Source organism: Micropterus salmoides, unplaced genomic scaffold (assembly GCF_014851395.1).
Source record: "Micropterus salmoides isolate LMB-PRFRI ecotype aquatic unplaced genomic scaffold, ASM1485139v1 Ms_hic_scaffold_2, whole genome shotgun sequence".
In the NCBI taxonomy this organism is placed as follows: Eukaryota; Metazoa; Chordata; class Actinopteri; order Centrarchiformes; family Centrarchidae; genus Micropterus; species Micropterus salmoides.
In genome coordinates, this window is record NW_024041150.1 from 10581020 (window position 1) to 10601249 (window position 20230).

The 20230-nt window shown below is 42.9% G+C and overlaps 1 protein-coding gene across 2 annotated transcripts; it reads right to left on the reverse strand.

Moving 5' to 3' along the window:
- Positions 1-450: 450 nt before the first annotated feature.
- pelp1 (proline, glutamate and leucine rich protein 1) lies at positions 451-20226 on the reverse strand. 2 transcript variants are annotated; one of them, XM_038730159.1, is made up of 19 exons: positions 20025-20226; positions 19772-19836; positions 18623-18728; positions 18292-18441; positions 17579-17650; positions 17383-17442; positions 16406-16562; positions 12452-12584; positions 11643-11730; positions 11356-11444; positions 11092-11205; positions 10532-10682; positions 10191-10344; positions 9704-9759; positions 9199-9332; positions 7295-7397; positions 4878-6479; positions 3715-4011; positions 451-1106 (listed from the first exon to the last, which is right to left on the reverse strand). In XM_038730159.1, exons 1-19 carry the CDS (start codon positions 20163-20165, stop codon positions 1014-1016), a joined length of 3765 nt encoding a protein of 1254 aa, XP_038586087.1. In that variant the 5' UTR covers positions 20166-20226; the 3' UTR covers positions 451-1013. The 2 variants fall into 2 exon arrangements, with proteins under 2 accessions (XP_038586087.1, XP_038586086.1); XM_038730158.1 differs by having other exon boundaries at positions 3715-4014; positions 20025-20224.
- Positions 20227-20230: the final 4 nt, after the last annotated feature.

The following is a 20230-nucleotide window of genomic DNA, read 5'->3' on the forward strand; positions in this document are numbered from 1 at the left end:
AGTAAGTTTCAACGCATCACTCATGTCCATCACCTAAACATCACATGCCATACTTCAGTAGTGGCCCCAAGACTGTGGAATAAACTTCCATTGGTTATGAGATCACTACTTTTAGACTTTTAAGTCTAGTATGGAATTAGGACACACTTCTCTCAACATAAAGGGTCAGTTTGCCCAGACACATTTTCTCTTGCAGTATCTATCCAGACAGTTTGTTTTGTGTGTGTCTGAAATTTCTGCCTCCACATTACTATTGAGGTGAATGGAATTTAGTTTGTGCTGCTCAAAACCCAAGGAAAATCTATTATAAAAATGTACAAGAAAATTTATTTGGATAATGGATAATATACAGACCCCACTGTGTGACCTCATGTAATAAACCAACCTTTTTAAAAATGGATGAGAAACCAGAAGGTTTTAAGGATTACATTTCAGAAAACAAAACTAATGTAGGTAAGTCATGTTGGATTTTTTTACTTTTTTATAACAAACCATATAACAGTGAAGACACAACATAAGGACCATAAAAGATGCATATAAATCCAAGAAACTAACTGTAGGATACGATGTACTGTATACAAGAACAAAGGCTAACGTTCTGGGTAACACATTTCATAGAGCATCACATCCTTCCTGGGCAGCTGTACTTGTAGAAAATGTACACCGTCTTTTAGCTCATGTAAAACTACTTCTTGCCAATTACAAGCTGGGTGATGTGACAAAGTAATAAGTCTGACTTCCCCCCAATTATTCCCACACCCCCACATTGTGTAGCCTGAAGATGGCAATAATGTTAAAGAAAACTGGAGGCTACATTCTACCAGTAGAATGTAGCCTCCAGTTGTTTTCCTCCATGATCTGCACACTGAAGAATGACTGGAAGATGTACAGAATGATAAGGGGTTGCTGTTGATGTAGAGGAAACTTGAAAATGTCACTAATGATACATTATCCTAGCAGTATCTGCTGTATCCATGGTTACTTTAATCACATCAGTTCAGGTTAGCAAATGTTTATGAGCGGTTTGAACTAGAGGCACCGTCTTCATCATCAGGTGGACAGGCGACAAAATCAGCCAACATGGAGGCCATGGCTTCTTCATCCAGCTGAGGGACAGACAGAGAGAGACAACATGAAACATGATTAAGGGGAAATCTATTCAGGTGGTATTGGCAAAGTTAGAAAATTTTAAAATCTACAATTAATGGATTTAGAGAGGTATCGAAACTTTTGAACAGATAAATGTTGCAGGCAACATATGATTATATGCAACCCCAATGTAGAAGTAATGTGCTTGAACCTAAGACCGCTGTATCTGCCCAGAGTGTTTGGTTACAACATGCTCTGCAGTGTATATGTCATCTTTCATGAACTGGATGTAGATAAAGCAGCCGAAACTGTTACGGATTACATAAAATTCTATGTGGACAATGTTATACCTCAGAAAGAAAAAAACGATATATCCTAACAACAAACCATACTTAACTAGGGAAGGTAAAGACTGCACCGCAAGATTTAAGAACAAGGACAGAGCACAACTGAAAACTGTGCAAACAGAACTTATTCACTTGCTCAGGGAAGCCAGGAGAAGACAAAGACTTAACTGAACAGAGTTTTACAGAAATGAACTATGGGACACTATGAAGGTAATTACTAATATGACACCAGCTCAAAAATGAATCTGTTCTTCTGATGATCTGCAAAAAGCAAATTACCTGAATGACTTATCTGAGCTTTGAATCTCTGAATGAATCTGAATGGAATGTTTGAGATAATTTCCATCACAGAGCAGGCTGCAAGGCTGGTGATTGAACGTTAGGAGGTCAGATCACTTTTGTACTAAGAAGGCCACTGGGCCAGATGGAATATCTGGAATATATTCCTTCTAAAGACATGTGCAGAGGAGCTGACCCTTCAAGGTGCCCCATCTTTCAAAAATCAGTAGACTCACACACCATCCCCGCCATGTGGAAGAAATCAGTGATACAACTGAACCAAAAATATCTTGCCCAAGGGTGAACAATGATTTTAGGCCTGTGGCACTGACACCACTGACATGAAATGTCTTGAGAGGATAATGTTGTCATTTCTTAAGCAACACATCACATCAGGGCAGTAAACACCTTGAGGACCTCAAGGCCTATGCACGCATTTTGTTTGTTGATTTTAGTTCAACTTTTAACACTCTGCAGCCTCACATGCCCATAAACTGAAACACTTGAATTTTAACTCTTTTAGTCTCAACAGCTCAGGCCCATCGGCCCAGGCCAATCAGCTCTGGTGCCCCCAGGGCTGTGTCAGCTCTCCAGTCCTCTTTACACTGTATACTGCACTAGACTCCACACTGACAATTACATTATTAAATTCTCAGACAATACAGCAATCTTCAGCCTTATGCACAAAGATAGAAGTTCAGCAGCTATCATACAGAAATTGAGGAATTTCTCCAGTGGTGTGACGACAACCATCTTGTGCTAAATGTGAGCAAGACTGAGGTGATGGTGTTTGACCCAAAGGCCATAAGCCACACCAGGCCTGTAGTGATCAGCAACTCACCACTCAGATTAGCTCTTAAATATCTTGGTGTACATACTGACAGTGTACTCACTCACAAGGCCCACGTTGATACTTTCTGCTCCAGACTTCAACAGGGGATGCATTTTTATTTTTATTTTTACATAGACATAGTCTATGGAGATGAACAAAAATTTATATTGTTGTTCCATCATGCAATATTAGAGAGTATTCTAAGATACGGTATTACAGCCTGTTATGGTAACCTGACAGTACAGTCCAAACCACAGATCACCTGTCAGGTACAGACCGTTATGAAGATTATAAGGGTCAAAAAACATCCGCCCCTCCAGACAATTTATGAGCAGTCAGTTATCAGACAGGCACAATAAATAATTTCTGATCCGACCCCCATACTTCATCCAGAAATTCAGCTTTTCCCTTCTGGTAGAAGATTCAGGCTTCCTAAATGCATAAACCAATATCAACACTCACTTGTGCCTATGTCCATGTGATGCAGATGTTATGCAATATGAAATTTTGCTACATGTAGGCTAGTTGTGTGTGCAATGTGTCATTTGTTTAACAGTTGGGTTTTGCACCATTTCATGTGTGCAATAAGTAGGCTATTGGATTGTTCAGTATGTCACTGTGTAATACATAGGTAATGTGAAATACGTCATTTGTGCAATTACATAGGCTATTTGGGGTGTGCAATATCTCATTGGTGCAATCTAGGCTTAATGGGCTATGCTACACTTAGTGCGGGGAAGGCAGCAGACAGGGGTTGTGCAATCAAAAACAGCCATTGTGAGAAGGAGTTAATGTGCTTACTTATATGGGTACCTGTTTAATGTATATATTTTTATTTATTTATGTATTTAACCTTTATTTAACCAGGGGAAAAAACTCCACTGATATAAAAATCTCTTTTTCAAGGGAGCCCTGGCCAAGAAAGGAAGCAGGACAGCAAATCTAACAGTACAAACATAAAATAACAGTACAAATATGAGAGCATGTGTTGTGTTGTGTTGCTTGAGTATGTGTTGAGAAATGTCCATTTACTGTATTTTGTGTTGTCTTTGCAAAGCTGCAGAACGGACAAAACAAATTTCCCTTAGGGAACATAAAAATCTCTCATATCTTATGATCAATTCTATACACATTCAACCAGGAAACAAGTCAGCCATGAATACTTACCTTTTTCTTCTCAGTGCTTTGCCCCACCTCCTCCTCCCTGTGCGTCTCCTCTCTCTTCCTCTTCACACCTTTACCTTCCTCTCCATCACTCTCTCCCCCTTCTTGTCCTTCTGTCTCCTGCTGCTCTGGTTTTATGTTTTCACTTTTATCAGCGTCTGTCTCCTCTTGCTCTTTTGTATCAGGGACTGTTGAGGTTTCACAATCTGCTGCTGCTGAGTCTGTTAGCGGGTCCTCCTGATGACCGGATGGCTGGTTATCGCTCACAGTGGCTTCCTGTGCAGGTTCAGTTCCTGATTCCTGCTGAGTTGAACAGAGTCAGCTTTAGGTGGATAGCTAAGTTGTAACAACACCAGCTTCATTTATTTACAATGGATGAAACAATAACAAGGTGTAGAAATACACAGAAGCACCCTGTTAGGTAGAGAAATACTCCTGACCCCCGAGCCAGAAGAGAACATCACTATGAAGTTAATCTGTTTATTCCCTGTCATCACAAGAGTGTTTATACATTTGCAGCTTTTCCACAAAACAGAAACATCATTCACTAATATGTGCATAGAAATGTTCTTACTCTGTGCACAAAGTAAGTGCACGTGCAAAATGACTGTCCTATTCATGACACACGCGCACCGTGCAAATGTTAGTAAATCAAAATCATTCTAAATTGACAGGCACATGGCCACTATTTGTAATCAGCATACTGACACTCTATATATAGTAAATACATTTGCAGAGAGGTGCATCATGCAGAAAGCGTTGACACTGTTGTGATAGAAGCATCACCCTTAAAGGAAAAAAGCTAAATCGTTTCATGACACGAAGAAATAGTGTCCAATGTGGACACAATGCATTCAAAAGTATTAAGTAAAATCTTTTTTCCACTCCCTTTTCCTCAACAACATAAATGTTAATAAAAACAAGTGCTAATTCGTTCATGATTCAAATTAATTCAAACATTTATTGAACATTTGTTATATTGTTGAGGAAAATGATAGAAACAATTCTCATTGTTGTTTTATTGCCCAGTCCTACATGACAGTAGTGATTTGTACCCTGAAACTGTTGGGGTGCCAAGTCGCAAAAAAAATACCAATTCTGGCACAAAAGAGCTTTACATAAGTCAGAGTTCATCAAACACGACATTTTAAAGCTGTGGTAACTACCTGTTGATTCGGATTGGTTGTGCATTCTTCTGAGGCGGCTGTTGGCTCAATCTCATTGGCTCCTTGTTCCCACAAGCTCGCATCCTCCTGCAGCCCACCTTCTCCCCCTCCCTCCTCCTCGGCCTCCTCCCTCTCCTCCAGTGCTCCTCCGGTGACACACAGGATCTGTGGCATGGTGGGGTCGTCCATCCTTTCACTTTCATCCTCCTCCCCCTCCCGCGCCTCCTCCAGGACTCCGATGCTTTCCACCTCTTGTACCTTCATCCTGTCCTCTCCGAACAGCGCTCTGTTGGTCTGGATTTCTTCTATCCCTCCTTCTGCTTCCCCCTCTACACTGAATGCAGCCATCCCTCCTTTCTCCACACCTGCTCGGAGCACCTCCCCCTCCTCTATTCCCACCTCTCCAGCCCTGTCCTCTGCTCCCTCCAGGGGAGGTATGTCCCCACCCTCCTCCTCCTCCTCCTCTTCCTCTAACTCTTCCCCCTCCTCTTCATCATAATCCTCATAGTCCTCCCCGTCATAAAACTCTTCATCACTCACTTCCTCCTCCTCATCCTCCTCATCCATCCCTTCCTCCTCCTCTTCCTCCAGCTCCTCATCATCCTCCATGTCCTCATCTTCTTCCTCCTCGTCGTCAGTGCTGTTGATGTTAATGACACCGGAGTCTTCGTTGTTGGCGGGCGGTGTTTGGTGCTGGTGGAGGTGCCGTCCCTGCTGGCTCAGCTGATTCTGCAGCTGGTGCATCTGGAGTGGTAGACCCATGGGGCCAGGCTGGCCCGGTGTGGAGGGCTGCATCAGCATCTGCTGGAGCTGGGGTCTGCCAGGCAACGAGTCTCCCAGAATGGCAGGCGGAGCTGTGAGTGTGCTGGAGTTCAAAGGTGGTACCAGGGAGACCACCGAGGTGCCGGAAGGAGGAAAGGAGTTGACAGGGGTGGTGGAGGTGGTGAGTAGGGGAGAGGAGGTAGCAAGGTCGTTGGGGAGCGAGACCCCGTCCATTGTGGTTGTTGTTGCTGTGGTGGGTACCACGGTGACAGACTCTCCTCCTGGTAGTGTGACTGTAGTGCTCCCTGGTGCAGCAGAGTTCACGTTCTGACAGTTGGCTGGTGCTGCCGTCTCATCTTGCTGGTTGTCCATGTTGAGCATCCCCGGAGGAACGATGACCACACTGTCGTCTGAGTCACTGGCAAGAGAGATCTCTACATCCTCCATTTCCTCTCTGTCATATCGGACAAACACAGGCCTCTGCCCATCTGGAGGGCCCAGCCCAGCAGGGTCCTGCTGGTGGGACAGCATCATGTCTCCTGGGGTGGGGACCTGGCCCGGCAGTCCAGGAACCAGGGAGAGGTGGTTCTCCAGAGAACCCAGCAGTGAAGCGGGGCCTAGGCCAAGGGAGTGGCGGGAGGGAAAGGGGGGACCAGGGGCGGGGCCTCCTAGGAGGGTTGGTAAAGTGAGTCCAGGGGTAGGTCCTTGTGAGGAGGGGAGGACTGGAGCAGTGGGGGTAGGTTTTAGGGTGAGGGGTGGTAACGGAAGGGTGATGGAGGGAGTGCGGGGGTGGAGGAGGGAGTTACAGATGGTCAGAGCCTCCATACAGAATGTAGAGACCTGGGGGGGGGAAGGGGGCAAGCACAATTATTAAAAACTGTGCAATGCCTGACCGCAAAATAGCTGCTACACATGTAAACATGGTACATGATGTGGTACTGTGGTGGTTTTAGCCACGTCCCTCACCCCTACGTGTGTTACAATAACATGGGCCATGGTCACAAAAAGGAAACTCTGTTCAAGTCATCATACTGTATATTTCTGTAGACAGTGAGATTTCCGTTAACTGTGGAGTCCAGAGTAAATGTATAGAGCTGCAAATGAGCATTACAGGTCCCCTTAAAACTGTAATCTGTTCAACACACAGAGAGTTAGCTGGTAACTGAGCATGTTGCTATGGTTACCTGCAGTTTAATATGCCTCATACAAATTTAGGCCATGTTCAGCACAACAGCACTGTGAAAAAAGCCAGCCTAATCACTCATGCAGAGGCCCCCCAAAAAAAGAAGACAAAAAAAAAATATCAGTACTGTCTGGGAAAAACTTGAACCTGGCTTAACCTTTACTACAATGTGGTAATTCCTAACGGTTAAGTAATACCACACAACCACAACTTCAGTTTCCCGTTTCTCTCTGCGCTGTGGACTGTTGGATAAAGGCAAAAACGCACACATTCTCAAGATAAGTGATTGCTGACATGGAACTTTCCAGAGTAGTAAATCCTTTTATATCTTATGTTATAGTATTATAAACTCCTGTGCACAGTGTTGGTGCCTTCTAACAATTCAAACTTATCAATCTGTTCCTCAAACCAACCAAAACACTTGCTACTCAGTGGCGTCTCCCTCCTGAAGTCTCTCCCTCAGAGTAGTCACCTTGAGGTTGCGGTCAGTGCGTCCGTTACTGAGGATGGACACAGCACAGGTCAGTGGTGGAGGCCAACAGGGTGATGGGACCAGGACCAGAGCCAGCAATAACCTGAAAATCCACACAAAAACAAAACACTGATATGAACCCATCTGCACTGCAATACACAGCCACCAACAGGCTTCATCTTCACCACAACATAAAAGTCAAACTAAGCATTATCTAAAGCACATTTGGTAGACAGGTGTGCAGTAAAATTAAATCATGTGAAAGAAAATGTTGAATTTGTGAGTTTGTTAGAAGGGGCGGCAGTAGCTCAGTCCGTTAAGATTAGGCTGGGAGGGTCACTGGTTCGGATCCAGCTCAGACCAGAGTCTCTCCGTGATGTCAGAGTGAGGGGGGTCCTGTTTGTGCATGTGTTTCAGACCTGTGTGTAAATACTAACAATAATAACAGAGTGAAAACACTGAATTTCTGAATTAATTAATACTGAATTAATAAAGTATATCTTAATCTTAACATTTGGTCACAGGGGTTTTTAAAACCAAAAACTGGAATTCTGTTGACCACCAAAATGATCACGTGTTAAAATTTCTACAAGTAGGGACTTGAATATATTACATTACGATTGGGATATGATTCTCGAAAAGCTAATAAATCATGATGATGTAAAATTTGTCGGGGGCTGCACCAAATAAACACTTCACATCTGGAGAACGCAATGTGTAGGCCAGGCATCTCCACAGTACGCCACTATAATGCTGTTTTGTCACCTTATTCAAAAAAACACTTTCCTTTACAGCGGAGCCTCCCGCCCCTTAATCTCAGCTAGGCTGTAATCTTTAGTTCAGCTCCAAGATGTGATAACTGCTGTAACTTGCCACCATTATTTGCTTATGCCTACGGCATTAAAAACTGTATAAATTAGCCTAGCAGCTAGTGGACTTGCTTTACATGGTTCGTACTTAAAATATCCACGGCCTCTTCTAACATAATCCTGGACTTATACTTCTCTTACCCACCGTTAGTTTAAGTAACTGCATTTCGACAGAACACCAGGTTAAATTTCAGTGTTATGTAACATGACGAGTTGTTGTCTACTCGAGTAGTTCACCTGTGCTTCTTTACTCCCACACACACACACACACACACACCCCACACCCCTAAGTGGCCCATCTGCCTCCAACAGTCAGTGAACCAGGGGAAACATTGCAACATTGCAGGGCTGGAGATGGCCAAAAAAGTTATCACAATTAAATCATTTGATATGGGGAATTCTCAGGATAAATGTCAAATCATTATATCTTCCAGGTTTAAAGGCTTATTTCTGCTCCTGAGTGAGAGTTGCAGAAACCAGATGTTTAATTGTGTTTTGTAACTTTTCGTTATGGTCAGAATGTGACAAACACTTGACAGTTGATCACTTCACAAATCTGAGGTCGAACATTCAAAAACTATTATGATAAAATCTTTTTTGAACAAATATGATCAGTAAATCTTTTTCAGTCTTTTTCCTTAACAAAAATATATATAATGGAAACATTAAATGTTAATTTGTTCCTGATTCAAATGAATGAAATCAAAATTTATTAAACATTTGTTATATTGTTAGAGGACAATGATGCGATCATTCGCATTGTTTTATTGTCCAGCCCTATTCTCTTGCACTCCAAGATGCTATTTAAAGCTCATAATATTCGATTATTATTATTTCATGGGATTTTGGCATAATGCATAATCATTTATAAAAACAAAGCATTCATTTTAAACGTTCAATAAATGCATGATGTTTCCTAAGGCTAAATCAATAATCGTGTTAAATAATTGTGATCTCAATTATTAGCAAAATAACCATGCTTATGATTTTTGCCATAATCGAGCAGCCCTACTTTGACTTGAATGAAGGGAGTACCTGTAGAGCTCTTGTCGGGTGAGGGCACTGCTGTACTGCCCACTGACGCCCCCTGTAGATTCACATGAAGCGCTGCTGCTGGACTGTTGCTGCTGTAGACGCACACATAGCGGCAGCACCACGTCATGGAGACGCTGAGAGAGAATCAAAACAGAAAACCACAGACTGCTATTCAAAAAGAGAATGAGGTGTTCATACTATAATACAGGTACGTGATGAAGACAGAAGTGAGAACCACCAATGTCATCATCACGTTGACAGGAAATCACTGAAAATAACAAACATGATCCCAGTCCTGAGCAGTTTGTGAGTATTCAGGTTTTATTTTAGTCCGTCACCATAGCAGTTGCTTAACTGGTTAGCTGTGTGTTCAGTGACATTAGCTGCTGTACTGTTGAACTGTAGTACTTAGTTTAGCAGTTACAGTGAACATCTGCATGTTAAGAAATCTAATTTGTGTTCTTGCCTGTTTTCAGCTGCATTACCAACGTACACTGATATTTACCTTGTGTATATCATCCTTCAGCAGCGTACCACTGGTCAGCATGATTTGTCTCAGTGCTGTGAAGAAAAACAACCTAATCTTAGCACAAAAAGTAAGGAAGTGTGTGTTTGGTAGATTATTTCTTTGCGGTAACAATGCTTCTTGGCAATAAACCACATTCCATTGGAAAGCCTGATTATCTCCCTTTTTTACATGGTGCCACATTTGTAAGGAACATGCATAAGTAGGAGGAACCCACATTCTCAGCTCTGCTGCTCATCCTTCAAATGCATGTTCCTTATAAATGTGGCACCATTTAAAAAGGGAGAAAAATCAGGCTTTCAGATGGTGTAAGAGTTATTGCCAAGAAGGATTGTTACACCAAATAAATAATCCACCAAACTTTGTTTGTTTAGTTTATGTGATTTATAGAATATCACCAATATAGTACCAATACAACTTATAGGACCTTAATGCTGGATGAAATCAAACAGAGGCAGCATCTCACCCCTGAGGGCTGAAAGGCAAGTATCCTGATTAGCCAAAAGGTCTCCTTTCCTCTGGAGTAACGGCCCGACTGCATCAGCTATGACCAATGGTTTTGTCCTGCGTGGGCCAGGCTTCCCTCCAGGAACCACATCTGCCGACAGACCCGCCCGGAGCTGGATTACAGGACAACACAGAGGCACAGAGAGTGATGCTGCTGCATTGCCATATGATAAACAGTAGACACCTGCTACAGCAAACTACTGCAGGTTCTCCTAATGTCCAAAGAGCAAATCTATAAAACAGGCAATTTATACAGTAAAATACTTAAATACATTCAACATTCATACAACTTGAACTGACTTTGACAGACTCCGCCCCTGGTGTGATGTCACTGAGCAGGTGGCTAAACAGGAGTTCTGAGTGGCCAGGGCTTCCTTGAAGGATGCTAGCAGAGGCTCCGGCTACCTGGACCCACAGCTCTAAGGTTCTGTACACGGATACCCGGACTGAGCTGTGGGGTGAAGAGACACACAAGACAAACGTCAACATCTGACATTAACACATCATCCACAGCGCTGCTGCTATATAAACCCCCTCCTTGCCATATCTGCTGTAATACAAGCTAGGCCATTTTGCACTAAGTTGTTTGAATTGTAATAGACTGAAAGAAGTTCTTCTTCAGCCTTCAGAGATAACTGTTGTTGTGATTTGGAGCTATATAAATAAAATTGGATTGAATTGAATTCTAGACCTCAGACGCCCTACGAACCAATTTGTATCTTGTGTTTCACCAAGGGAAAAACTAAATAAAAACACTAGTGAGGAACTTTATCTTGTTATTATTACACTGCTAACAGGAGAAACGTACTTGTTTTCATTAATCCGCATTTGTGATCAGTTTGTACTAGTCCCCCAGTTACCTGTAGGCTCTCTGCTGTCCCAGACTGGCTTCAGGCTGAGGTGTCCAGGCAGACAAGGTTTGTGAAAACAGCCTCTGTAGCACAGCAGCGTACTGAACCATGCTGCTACGTACACTGTAATACACACACACAGTACAGACAGTGTCAGCATCACACAACCATCAACACAATTGTTTAAACTGTTATGTTGATATCTTGATTCAACTATTGCATATGATACACATGTCTATAAGTCAGTGTTTGTGTGTGTACGTCAGTACTCACGCTGTGATAAGAGCTGATAAGACCTCCAGTGTGTTGGCGTGAACGACGGGCAAGACCAGCAACCTCACACTTCCATCTCCTGTTAAATTCTGAAAAACACAAAAACATACTCAGCTGACTAAATTTACGACAATCATCCACTCCCGTCTGTGGTTTCATTTCATTATCATCTGAGAGTTACGTGTGTGTGTGTGTGTGTGTGTGTGTGTGTGTGTGTGTGTGTGTGTGTGTGTGTGTGTGTGTGTGTGTGTGTGTGTGTGTGTGTGTGTGTGTGTGTGCGCGCTCACTATGCTCTTGGAGCTGACAGCGAGGGCTCGGCACACCAGGTTGAGTATTGGTCTGACAGGCAGACGAACAGCTGAGGCTGGATCCACTCTGATGGACAGAGATAAGTATGAATAAGTACAACTGCAACTGCATTGTTAAGATTATATACTGCTATGAAGGAGAAAGCCGTTAAAGCTCGGGGCAACACTGGAGAATCTAGTAAGACACAGCAAGAGTTTGAAAGTATCCAGCCAGGTATTTATTCTGGATAGGCTAAAATGCAGTTATTTTATTGACAGCACTGCACGATGCTGCCACCACTATGACGTACTACAGGTAGGGTACTCCACATGCAGACCACAATCTGGTTTTCACCAATAGCAGATTGGAAGAGCAAATTCCACCTGACAAACTCCAGGTAGACTCCTCGGAACGCCAACAGTCTGCTACCTTTGCAACAAGTAGCATTATGTTCTTCATCATCACTCTGTTTTGGCCAGTAAATGATTTAGTCAGACAGACAGTCGATGAAGATGGCCATAGTTTCACTGAAAAATGTCGACAGTTTCTTGGGGACTATGTCTTTGGTAGAGAGTGGGTCCAAAAAAACACTGACAGCGTGGCCTGAGTAATCTGGATGTTGTTGGTGCAGGAATGTTACTACGGAATTATTTTAAATGTACATTGCACTGTAAAGAGGAGGGGCAGACATTTTAGATATCTCAGCATTTCAAAACCAAAACTAACCTCATGGCGAGAAACGATATGTATATGAGAACAGTATTTTGTGATTTGGATAACCCTTTAAAGTTGTGTGCATGCGTTGTACCTGAGTGTGTGTTTGAGTGCCAGGCAGACAGCTGTGTATCTGTGCTGGAGCTGCAGTAGCAGCAGGGGATCTGACTGATCGAGATGAGGAAAGGCCAGCTCCACCCCTGGACCTTCATACTGCACCGTTCCATCTGTTACAGCAAACAGCAAGAGCTTTTTAACAAACGTCATAATCAGAGTACAATACACTAGGGCTGAACAATTCATCAAAATGTTATTGAAATCACAATATGGCCTCCTGCAGTTTTCAAATTGCAGGAGGTGAAGTATTTGTTAAAAGGTGAAAAGTGTGTCAAAATACCACTTAATAAATTAAATCTTAAATATTGTGGTGCTTCAGATATGTCCTGGCCTATTCTAGAGGCTTAAGAAAACTTTTGTTTGGTACAGAGCCCCAAAATTCACACCACAATAAATTTGTATGTGTTTTACAGTGAAAATGAAAGTAATGATGTATCAAATCATACCATAATTCAGTAATAATTGGTCAAAGTAATTGCAATTTGATATTTTTTAAAAATCATTTAGCCCTAGTACAACAGACCAAGGCAAGTCAATTATCCAAATTGCAGCAGCTCTCATTTTTGATACAGGTAAAATGTGTCACAACATCCCATTACAAGTGAAGCATTGTGGTACTACAGACGCCCAGCCTACCTACTACATTGTTCAGGCGTACGGGAACATGCATGTTACAGACCCCAAAAATCACATTTCTATTTCTTTTTCCCAGTAAAAATGAAATGCCAGAATTACCATCCCCATTCAAATCTTGGCTTATATCGCAATAGCTGTCAAAATAATTGCAGTACGTTTTTTTTTTAAATATCATTCAGCCCTAAAATATCCATGTAAAATGATCATACTGAAACGCATTGCAAACAAACATGTTGAGGTGTTACAACAAGGAACATCTACCAATTTCAGATATTTATGTCAGGTGTGTAAAACAGCACATCTATCTTCGGTGCAAACATTGCCTTTGTAACCACTGTGACCGCTCTGTATGAAGGAGCCCCCCCAGGGCTGTGTGCTCAGCCCCCTCCTGTTCACATTGTACACCCACAACTGCATCCCCCGACATGGAAAGAACTCTGTTCGGAAGTTTGCGGTTGACGCCACCATCATCGGACGGATTTCAAACAACGATGAGACTTCATATCGGGAGGAAAATGATAATCTTGCAGAGTGGTGCACAGAGAACAACCCAACTGCTAAACGTCAGCAAAACAAGGTGTTGATCAATTGTTTACAATCACTTACATAATTTTCAATGTGTATGGGAAATGACAGAAAATACCGTTATGGAATATATTGTTAGAATATACTGGTACTGTGAAAAATTTGGGTGCACCTACATTTTGTGGTGCTGCACCTAAATGAAAAATCACAAAAGTCACACCAGGGCACCCAATGCAAAAAGTTAGTCTGGAGCCCTAGATCGTTGGTGCCCATCCCCCAACACGGCCGGTACTCAACGACTGGCAGACGAGCAGAAAAGTTTCTACTGTGGGTTTGAAAAGCCTTGAGTCACACCTCTCCCCCACTCCAACGCCATCTTCAAACAGTCACCTTCCCCCTCTGACCTCTCACCTGCACTCAAGATCTGTGAAGAGGACGTGAGCCACCTCTTCCAGAGGCAGAAGATCAGGAAGGCTCCTGGCCCCTGCGGTGTGTCTCCATCCTGCCTGAAAATGTGCGCTGACCAGCTGGCCCCCATCTTCTCACAGATCTTCAACAAATCACTGGAGCTGTGTGAAGTTCCCTCCTGCTTCAAACGCTCCACAATCATCCCGGTCCCCAAAAAACCCTCCATCTCTGGACTGAATGACTACAGGCCTGTCGCCCTGACATCTGTAGTCATGAAGTCCTTTGAAAGACTGGTGTTGGCCCACCTGAAGGACATTACAGGCCCCTTGCTGGACCCCCTGCAGTTTGCCTACAGGGCTAACAGGTCAGTGGATGATGCTGTCAACTTGGGACTGCATCACATCCTGCAACACCTCGACTCTCGTGGACTTCAGCTCGGCGTTCAACACCATCATCCCGGACATCCTCAGCAGCAAACTCACCCAGCTCACTGTGCCAGCCTCCACCTGTCAGTGGATCACAGACTTCCTGACTGACAGGAGTCAGCAGGTGAGACTGGGAAACATCACATCCAGCACCCGGACTACTAGCACTGGCGCCCCCCATGGATGTGTGCTCTCCCCACTGCTCTTCTCCCTCTACACCAACGACTGCACCTCAGGGGACCCATCTGTCAAACTCCTGAAGTTTACTGACGACGCAACGGTTATCGGTCTCACCCGGGATGGTGATGAGTCGGCCTACAGATGGAAGGTTGATCAGCTGGCTCTCTGGTGCGGTCAGAACAACCTGGAGCTTAACATGCTCAAAACTGTGGAGATGACCGTGGACTTCAGGAGGAGCCCCCCTACTCTGCCCCCCATCACCATACTCAACAGTCCTGTGTCTGCTGTGGAATCCTTCTGGGTTCTGGGATCCACTATATCCCAGGTCCTAAAGTGGGAGCCCAACATTGACACCATCATCAAGAAAGCCCAACAGAGGATGGACTTCCTGCGTCACCTCAGGAAGCTCAACCTGCCTAAGGAGCTGCTGATCCACTTCTACACAGCCATCATCCAGTCTGTCCTCTGCACCTCCATCACTGTCTGGTTTAGATTTGCCACCAAAAAGGACAGGAGCAGACTGCAACGAACAGTCAGGACTGCAGAAAAAAAAAAATCGGTGCCAACCTGCCCTCCATTCAGGACTTATACATTTCCAGAGTCGGGAAATGGGCAGGAAACATCACTGCAGATCCATCTCACCCCGGACACAACCTGTAACAACTCCTCCTCTCTGGTAGGCGCTACAGAGCACTGTCTATGAAGATTCTCAGTCATCCAGGTCATAGTTATCCAACGAAGGTTAAAATGAAGGGCAACTGGACTTGGCTGAAGCTACTGGAAGACGTTTCGTCCCTTATCCAAAGGACTTCTTCAGTTCTGACAGAGCACTGTACGCCAAAACTGACTCACAGTGTCAGGAACAATTCCTGTGCAATAACCCAGTAACTCTGCCTCTAATCAGCACCTGTTTACTGGTTTCCACTTATTATTTATTTATTCACCATTCTCTATTTCAGTGCTGTTCATACTATATTATTACTGGTCATATTGTATATACTGTATACCAATACACCTACCTCAGGTCATAAGGTCATAGGTCTTATTTATTTTTTCCAGCATCCTTTGCACTATGCTCCATCACACTGTGTGCATGTGTACATGTATGCATGTATGTGTACCTGTATATCATATCCACCTTCAACATACATTCTCATACATAATGAGAATAGTTTACTCTTGCATCCTTTGCACTCTGATCACTGCACTATTTGTCAATATGTCTATATTGTTTTGTTCATAGTGTGTATATTAGTGTTGTCTACTCTGTAGTTTGTGTCTGATTTTATTTTATTATTATTATTTTATTACTGTATAAGTAAGCACATTGTGAGCAATGTACAATCCTGAGTCAAATTCCTCATATGTGTACACACACCTGGCAATAAAACTGATTCTGATCAGTGAGGTGAGGTGCCTGCAGAGCCCAAAGGATCCTAAAAAGACAGTACCCACCCAGCCACAGCCTGTTCACCTATTACATCATTTGATTGTCAGGAGTTATCAAATAACTGGACAGCTTCTGCGGTACTGTGTTCTACCTGGCTTACTGACAGTTACTCACATCTAGGGCAAGGATTTGATCATGGGTTCTTTGACACGTTTCACAAATCAAAAGTAAAGGGACATTCAACCATTTTACATATCAACGTCATTGTAAGTCATGGTTAGGTCATGTAGGTCCTGCTACGTGAGATTTAAAAATAAAAAATAGAGTCCTACAGAGAAATTCAACCATCACGTATGGAAAAGTATACCTGTTTCTGAACCTTGGTAGATCTGAGCCAGCAGGCCATTGGCTGAGGCCAATAGGCAGTGAATCTGATTGGTCCAGCCCTCAGCTCTGCCAGTACCCACCCCTCTGTCCAAAAGGCCACCCAGGCAGGGCAAGCGACCATAACACTGACAGGCCATCTAACAGAAGGACACAGAGTGAGACGAAAACAGTGAAAAGTCGGCAGAAAAACAACATGATCACCTATCTGACTCTGCACCGCACCTTTCTGTATAGAAATCTGCTCCAGTGTAAAACAAACTAAAAAGGTTTAAAAACACTTAAACCTATATGATATTCCAAAATAGTTCAGAAATAATTTGTAATTAACCTAACTTAGTAATTACTTTGTAGTAGGGGTGGGAACCTCTACGCACCCCATGATAGGATTAGGATTCAGTGGGCTGTGATGCCATGATAAAAGGATCATACTGGATATATCCATTTTTCTATTCAGGATTTCTTTTTTCTCACTGTATGACTTGTTGGTACCTTTAAAGCAAAGTTTTAGTAATGATCCATGATAACTTTACTTCCAATATCTTTTATTAATAAAACAAATGGAAGTGATGTGGCACATCACCTGGAAGGTTACATTGCCAGCATATCTCCCAGCACTGCACAGAGCCAACAGGAAAAGAAAAAAGTGTGCCTGAAGCAGCATACTGTTCCTTCCTCCTCTGGGGGGAAACGTGTAATATAGTTTCTCAGGTTTCCAAAATATTAACATTTAGAAAATCAATTTTTGTGAATTGATTCAGAATCATCCGCATCACATGTATCTTGATTTTTTAACATACTCCTACATACTCCCTTTGGGTATAAGTACATTGTTCTTCTTTTGGCTACTATTGCAGTACTATTTTGTGGACAAGCCTGAGGAAAAAGGCAAAAAATGCTTTCGATATTTATCAAGACATATTACAAAAGCCCTACACCTCAACAGTGAGAACCACAAACCTCTTGTGTTTTCTTGTTTGTACTGTCCATTTTGGAGAGAAAAGAGGCTCCCAGTTTGTCCTAAAAGAAAAAAAAAAAAAGACAACTCGGGTTTGTTTCTTTTTCTCCCCATCAAACTGAAGTGATCTTAATGTCATGTACAACAACTCTTTCACTCCTGTCTTTTTTATCTCATCTGTCCATCAGTGTATCTTACCCTGAGGGATCCACAGGCTCTGGGGTAGTAGGTCATACAGGCCGTCATCCCCTCCATAGCTGCCAGCTCACACTGAGAACACAGGAGGAACTAAGAAAATGTAGCTGCTAGCAACAGCTCATCACAGTGTTACTCAATCTCTGTACAACTTTTCTATGCATCTAGAAATCGTTTAGTCATTTACATGCCAGACATAGAAAGAAATGCCCATCACAAATTCTCACATTTGAGAAATTATTAAAATAATTCACCAATTATCAAACTTGTCATTAATTATAGCCACTATGTGTACAATTTTATAAATATCCTACTTTGGCACCTCCAGTGGTGGCATAAAAAAAGACACTGTAGCAGACAACTAAACCCCCCTCCACCAGGGTTCCAAGCAGAGGACACTAAGATGAATGGGCTGAAAGCAGCACATTAGGCCACACCAGTTTCCACCAGCTGTGTCTCATTGTTCTACAAATTAAAACTTTATGCTTTTGTTAATCAACTAAATGATTATTAGTCTCAGCACAGTGAGTAAAGAGGCCAGATTGTATTCCTAAAAGAACTTAATACAGCCGCTTTGGTCAAAATTAAAACATCTCATTTCAAACTGTGTTCTTGATATGCCATTTTGTAATATGGCACTTCAGCCATGATTGTGGGGCCCCTGCCACCATGAATCTTCCTCTTCATGACTCAAAGGTTCTGCCCTGTCCCCTCACCTCTGTCTTAAGTCCCAGCAGTGATGTAAGGATGCCCAGGATGGAGTTCAGGCCGACCTCCCTGGCCAGCTCTGCTAGCTGGGATGAGTACTGCAGCAAGTCTTTCAGAATGTTAACCGCTAGCTGGATGGTCTGAACTGGAGCCTGAGACTACAGGGTGGCATCCACATACACAGAGAAGAGGACGGGGGGAGAGGATTAAGAAAAGAGGGTGTTGGGCTGTGTAGAGTTTCAGGTTTCCACTTAGTCATAATTCAGGTTGTATAGAAGAGGCTGACCAACAGCATGGACAACACAAACAGGAGTGTGTTTGTGTGTGTATGAATCATACCTGTATGACCTGCTGCAGGGAGCGCAGCCAGGAAAGGCAGTGTTGCTGAAACAGATCACTGGAGCTGTCCTTAACCAGCATGGAGAGCAGACAGAGCCCCTCAAACCTACACATGCACACACAGATTTTGTCTTGACACTTACACCCTCCCGTTCTTAGCCACAGTTTAGAGCTACCCTCCAGAAAGAGAGCTATTCAGTATAACACCATAGATTTGTGCTATTTGGCATTATTTTGTCATATCTTTTTGGTCTGAAAACTGGACCAATATCTGAGCTTTCAATGTTCAGAAATAAAAATAAAAATAAATTGACGGACCAAGGACATATGGTGGATGACATATTTATGTCATCACTTTCTGTCCCCTCCGAGCTCTGTTGTAATAAACATGAAAGGGCAGGGGCAACTGGGCATGTATAAGAAATGACTTGCATATCAAGCGATTTTAAAACGGAAGTGTTTTTAACATGATCTATTATTATTATTTTCCATCTTGAGTGGATTAAACTAGTCTAACTTGCAGGCATGATCACTCAATCATGACTGGATTAAAGTAGTCACAAACACATGCAGTTTGAAAACAAAAAAAATAGAAACCACTTCTGGTGTGTTAATGTCAAGATTTAGCAGTACATTGTGTAGATCCAGACTTTCTCTTCATTCTTTTACATAATGTCATTTTTGATAAGCAAACACCTGGCCAGATCATGATGAGCATCCTGGGTCAGTTGTTGACATGCCAAGTACCCAAATACGTAAAAGTTAGACTTCTAACTACAATTATACAATTGCCTGCTGAAGCACACTTATTTGTAAAGTATCGTATTGGTACCGAAAAATTATATCGGCACTAGACTCAAAAATATTGAAATGATACCCAGCCCTATGAGTGAATGACGCACCAACTTTACAGATGTATGAATGGTGGGAAGTTTAAAGTGTAAGAAGTCATTAAAAAAATTCAGTCGTTCGTGCTACCATTTAGAGCCCATAACAAAATGCTCTTTTCAATGTTTTTAGTAAAAAGCAAATTGTGCACATTTTGCATTTGATACAAAAGGCACTTTTGTCAGAGAAAGGCCACAATGAACAACATTAATTTAACCTTAATGCCGAAATACATAAGATGACAAACATTCATTTCCTCACCTGGTCTTGCTCGAGCCCAGTTTGGCATTGCTGAAAGCCACGAGACCCCCAACGGCGCTCGCGCCCTGCAGAGATAAACAAATGTTTTAATAAACAGTGAAGTCAAACCCATATTTAACAACCAGACCAACACCTCCTCTCAGCCCGAATTTATCAGGTCAGCTCAGTGAACAGCAGAGCTAGCAGCTCAGCTACTGCAGGCACACATGTAACTAGCCTCCAAGCTAACATTCGTCACTGGGCCGGGCTCTACCTGGGACGGGAACACGCCATGTTCCCTGTAGTTTGCCACCAGAGCAGGTAAATATTCGGGACGCTGTTCTTTCAGAACCGACACCAAACCCTCTGTTAGTCTCATAGCAGATGGGCCACGCAGCCCAGCCGATGTAGCCATCTTGCCTCTCCGCCAAGCGAACGTCACCAGTGTGCGACTCGATGACGTCGATTTACGGAACTCTT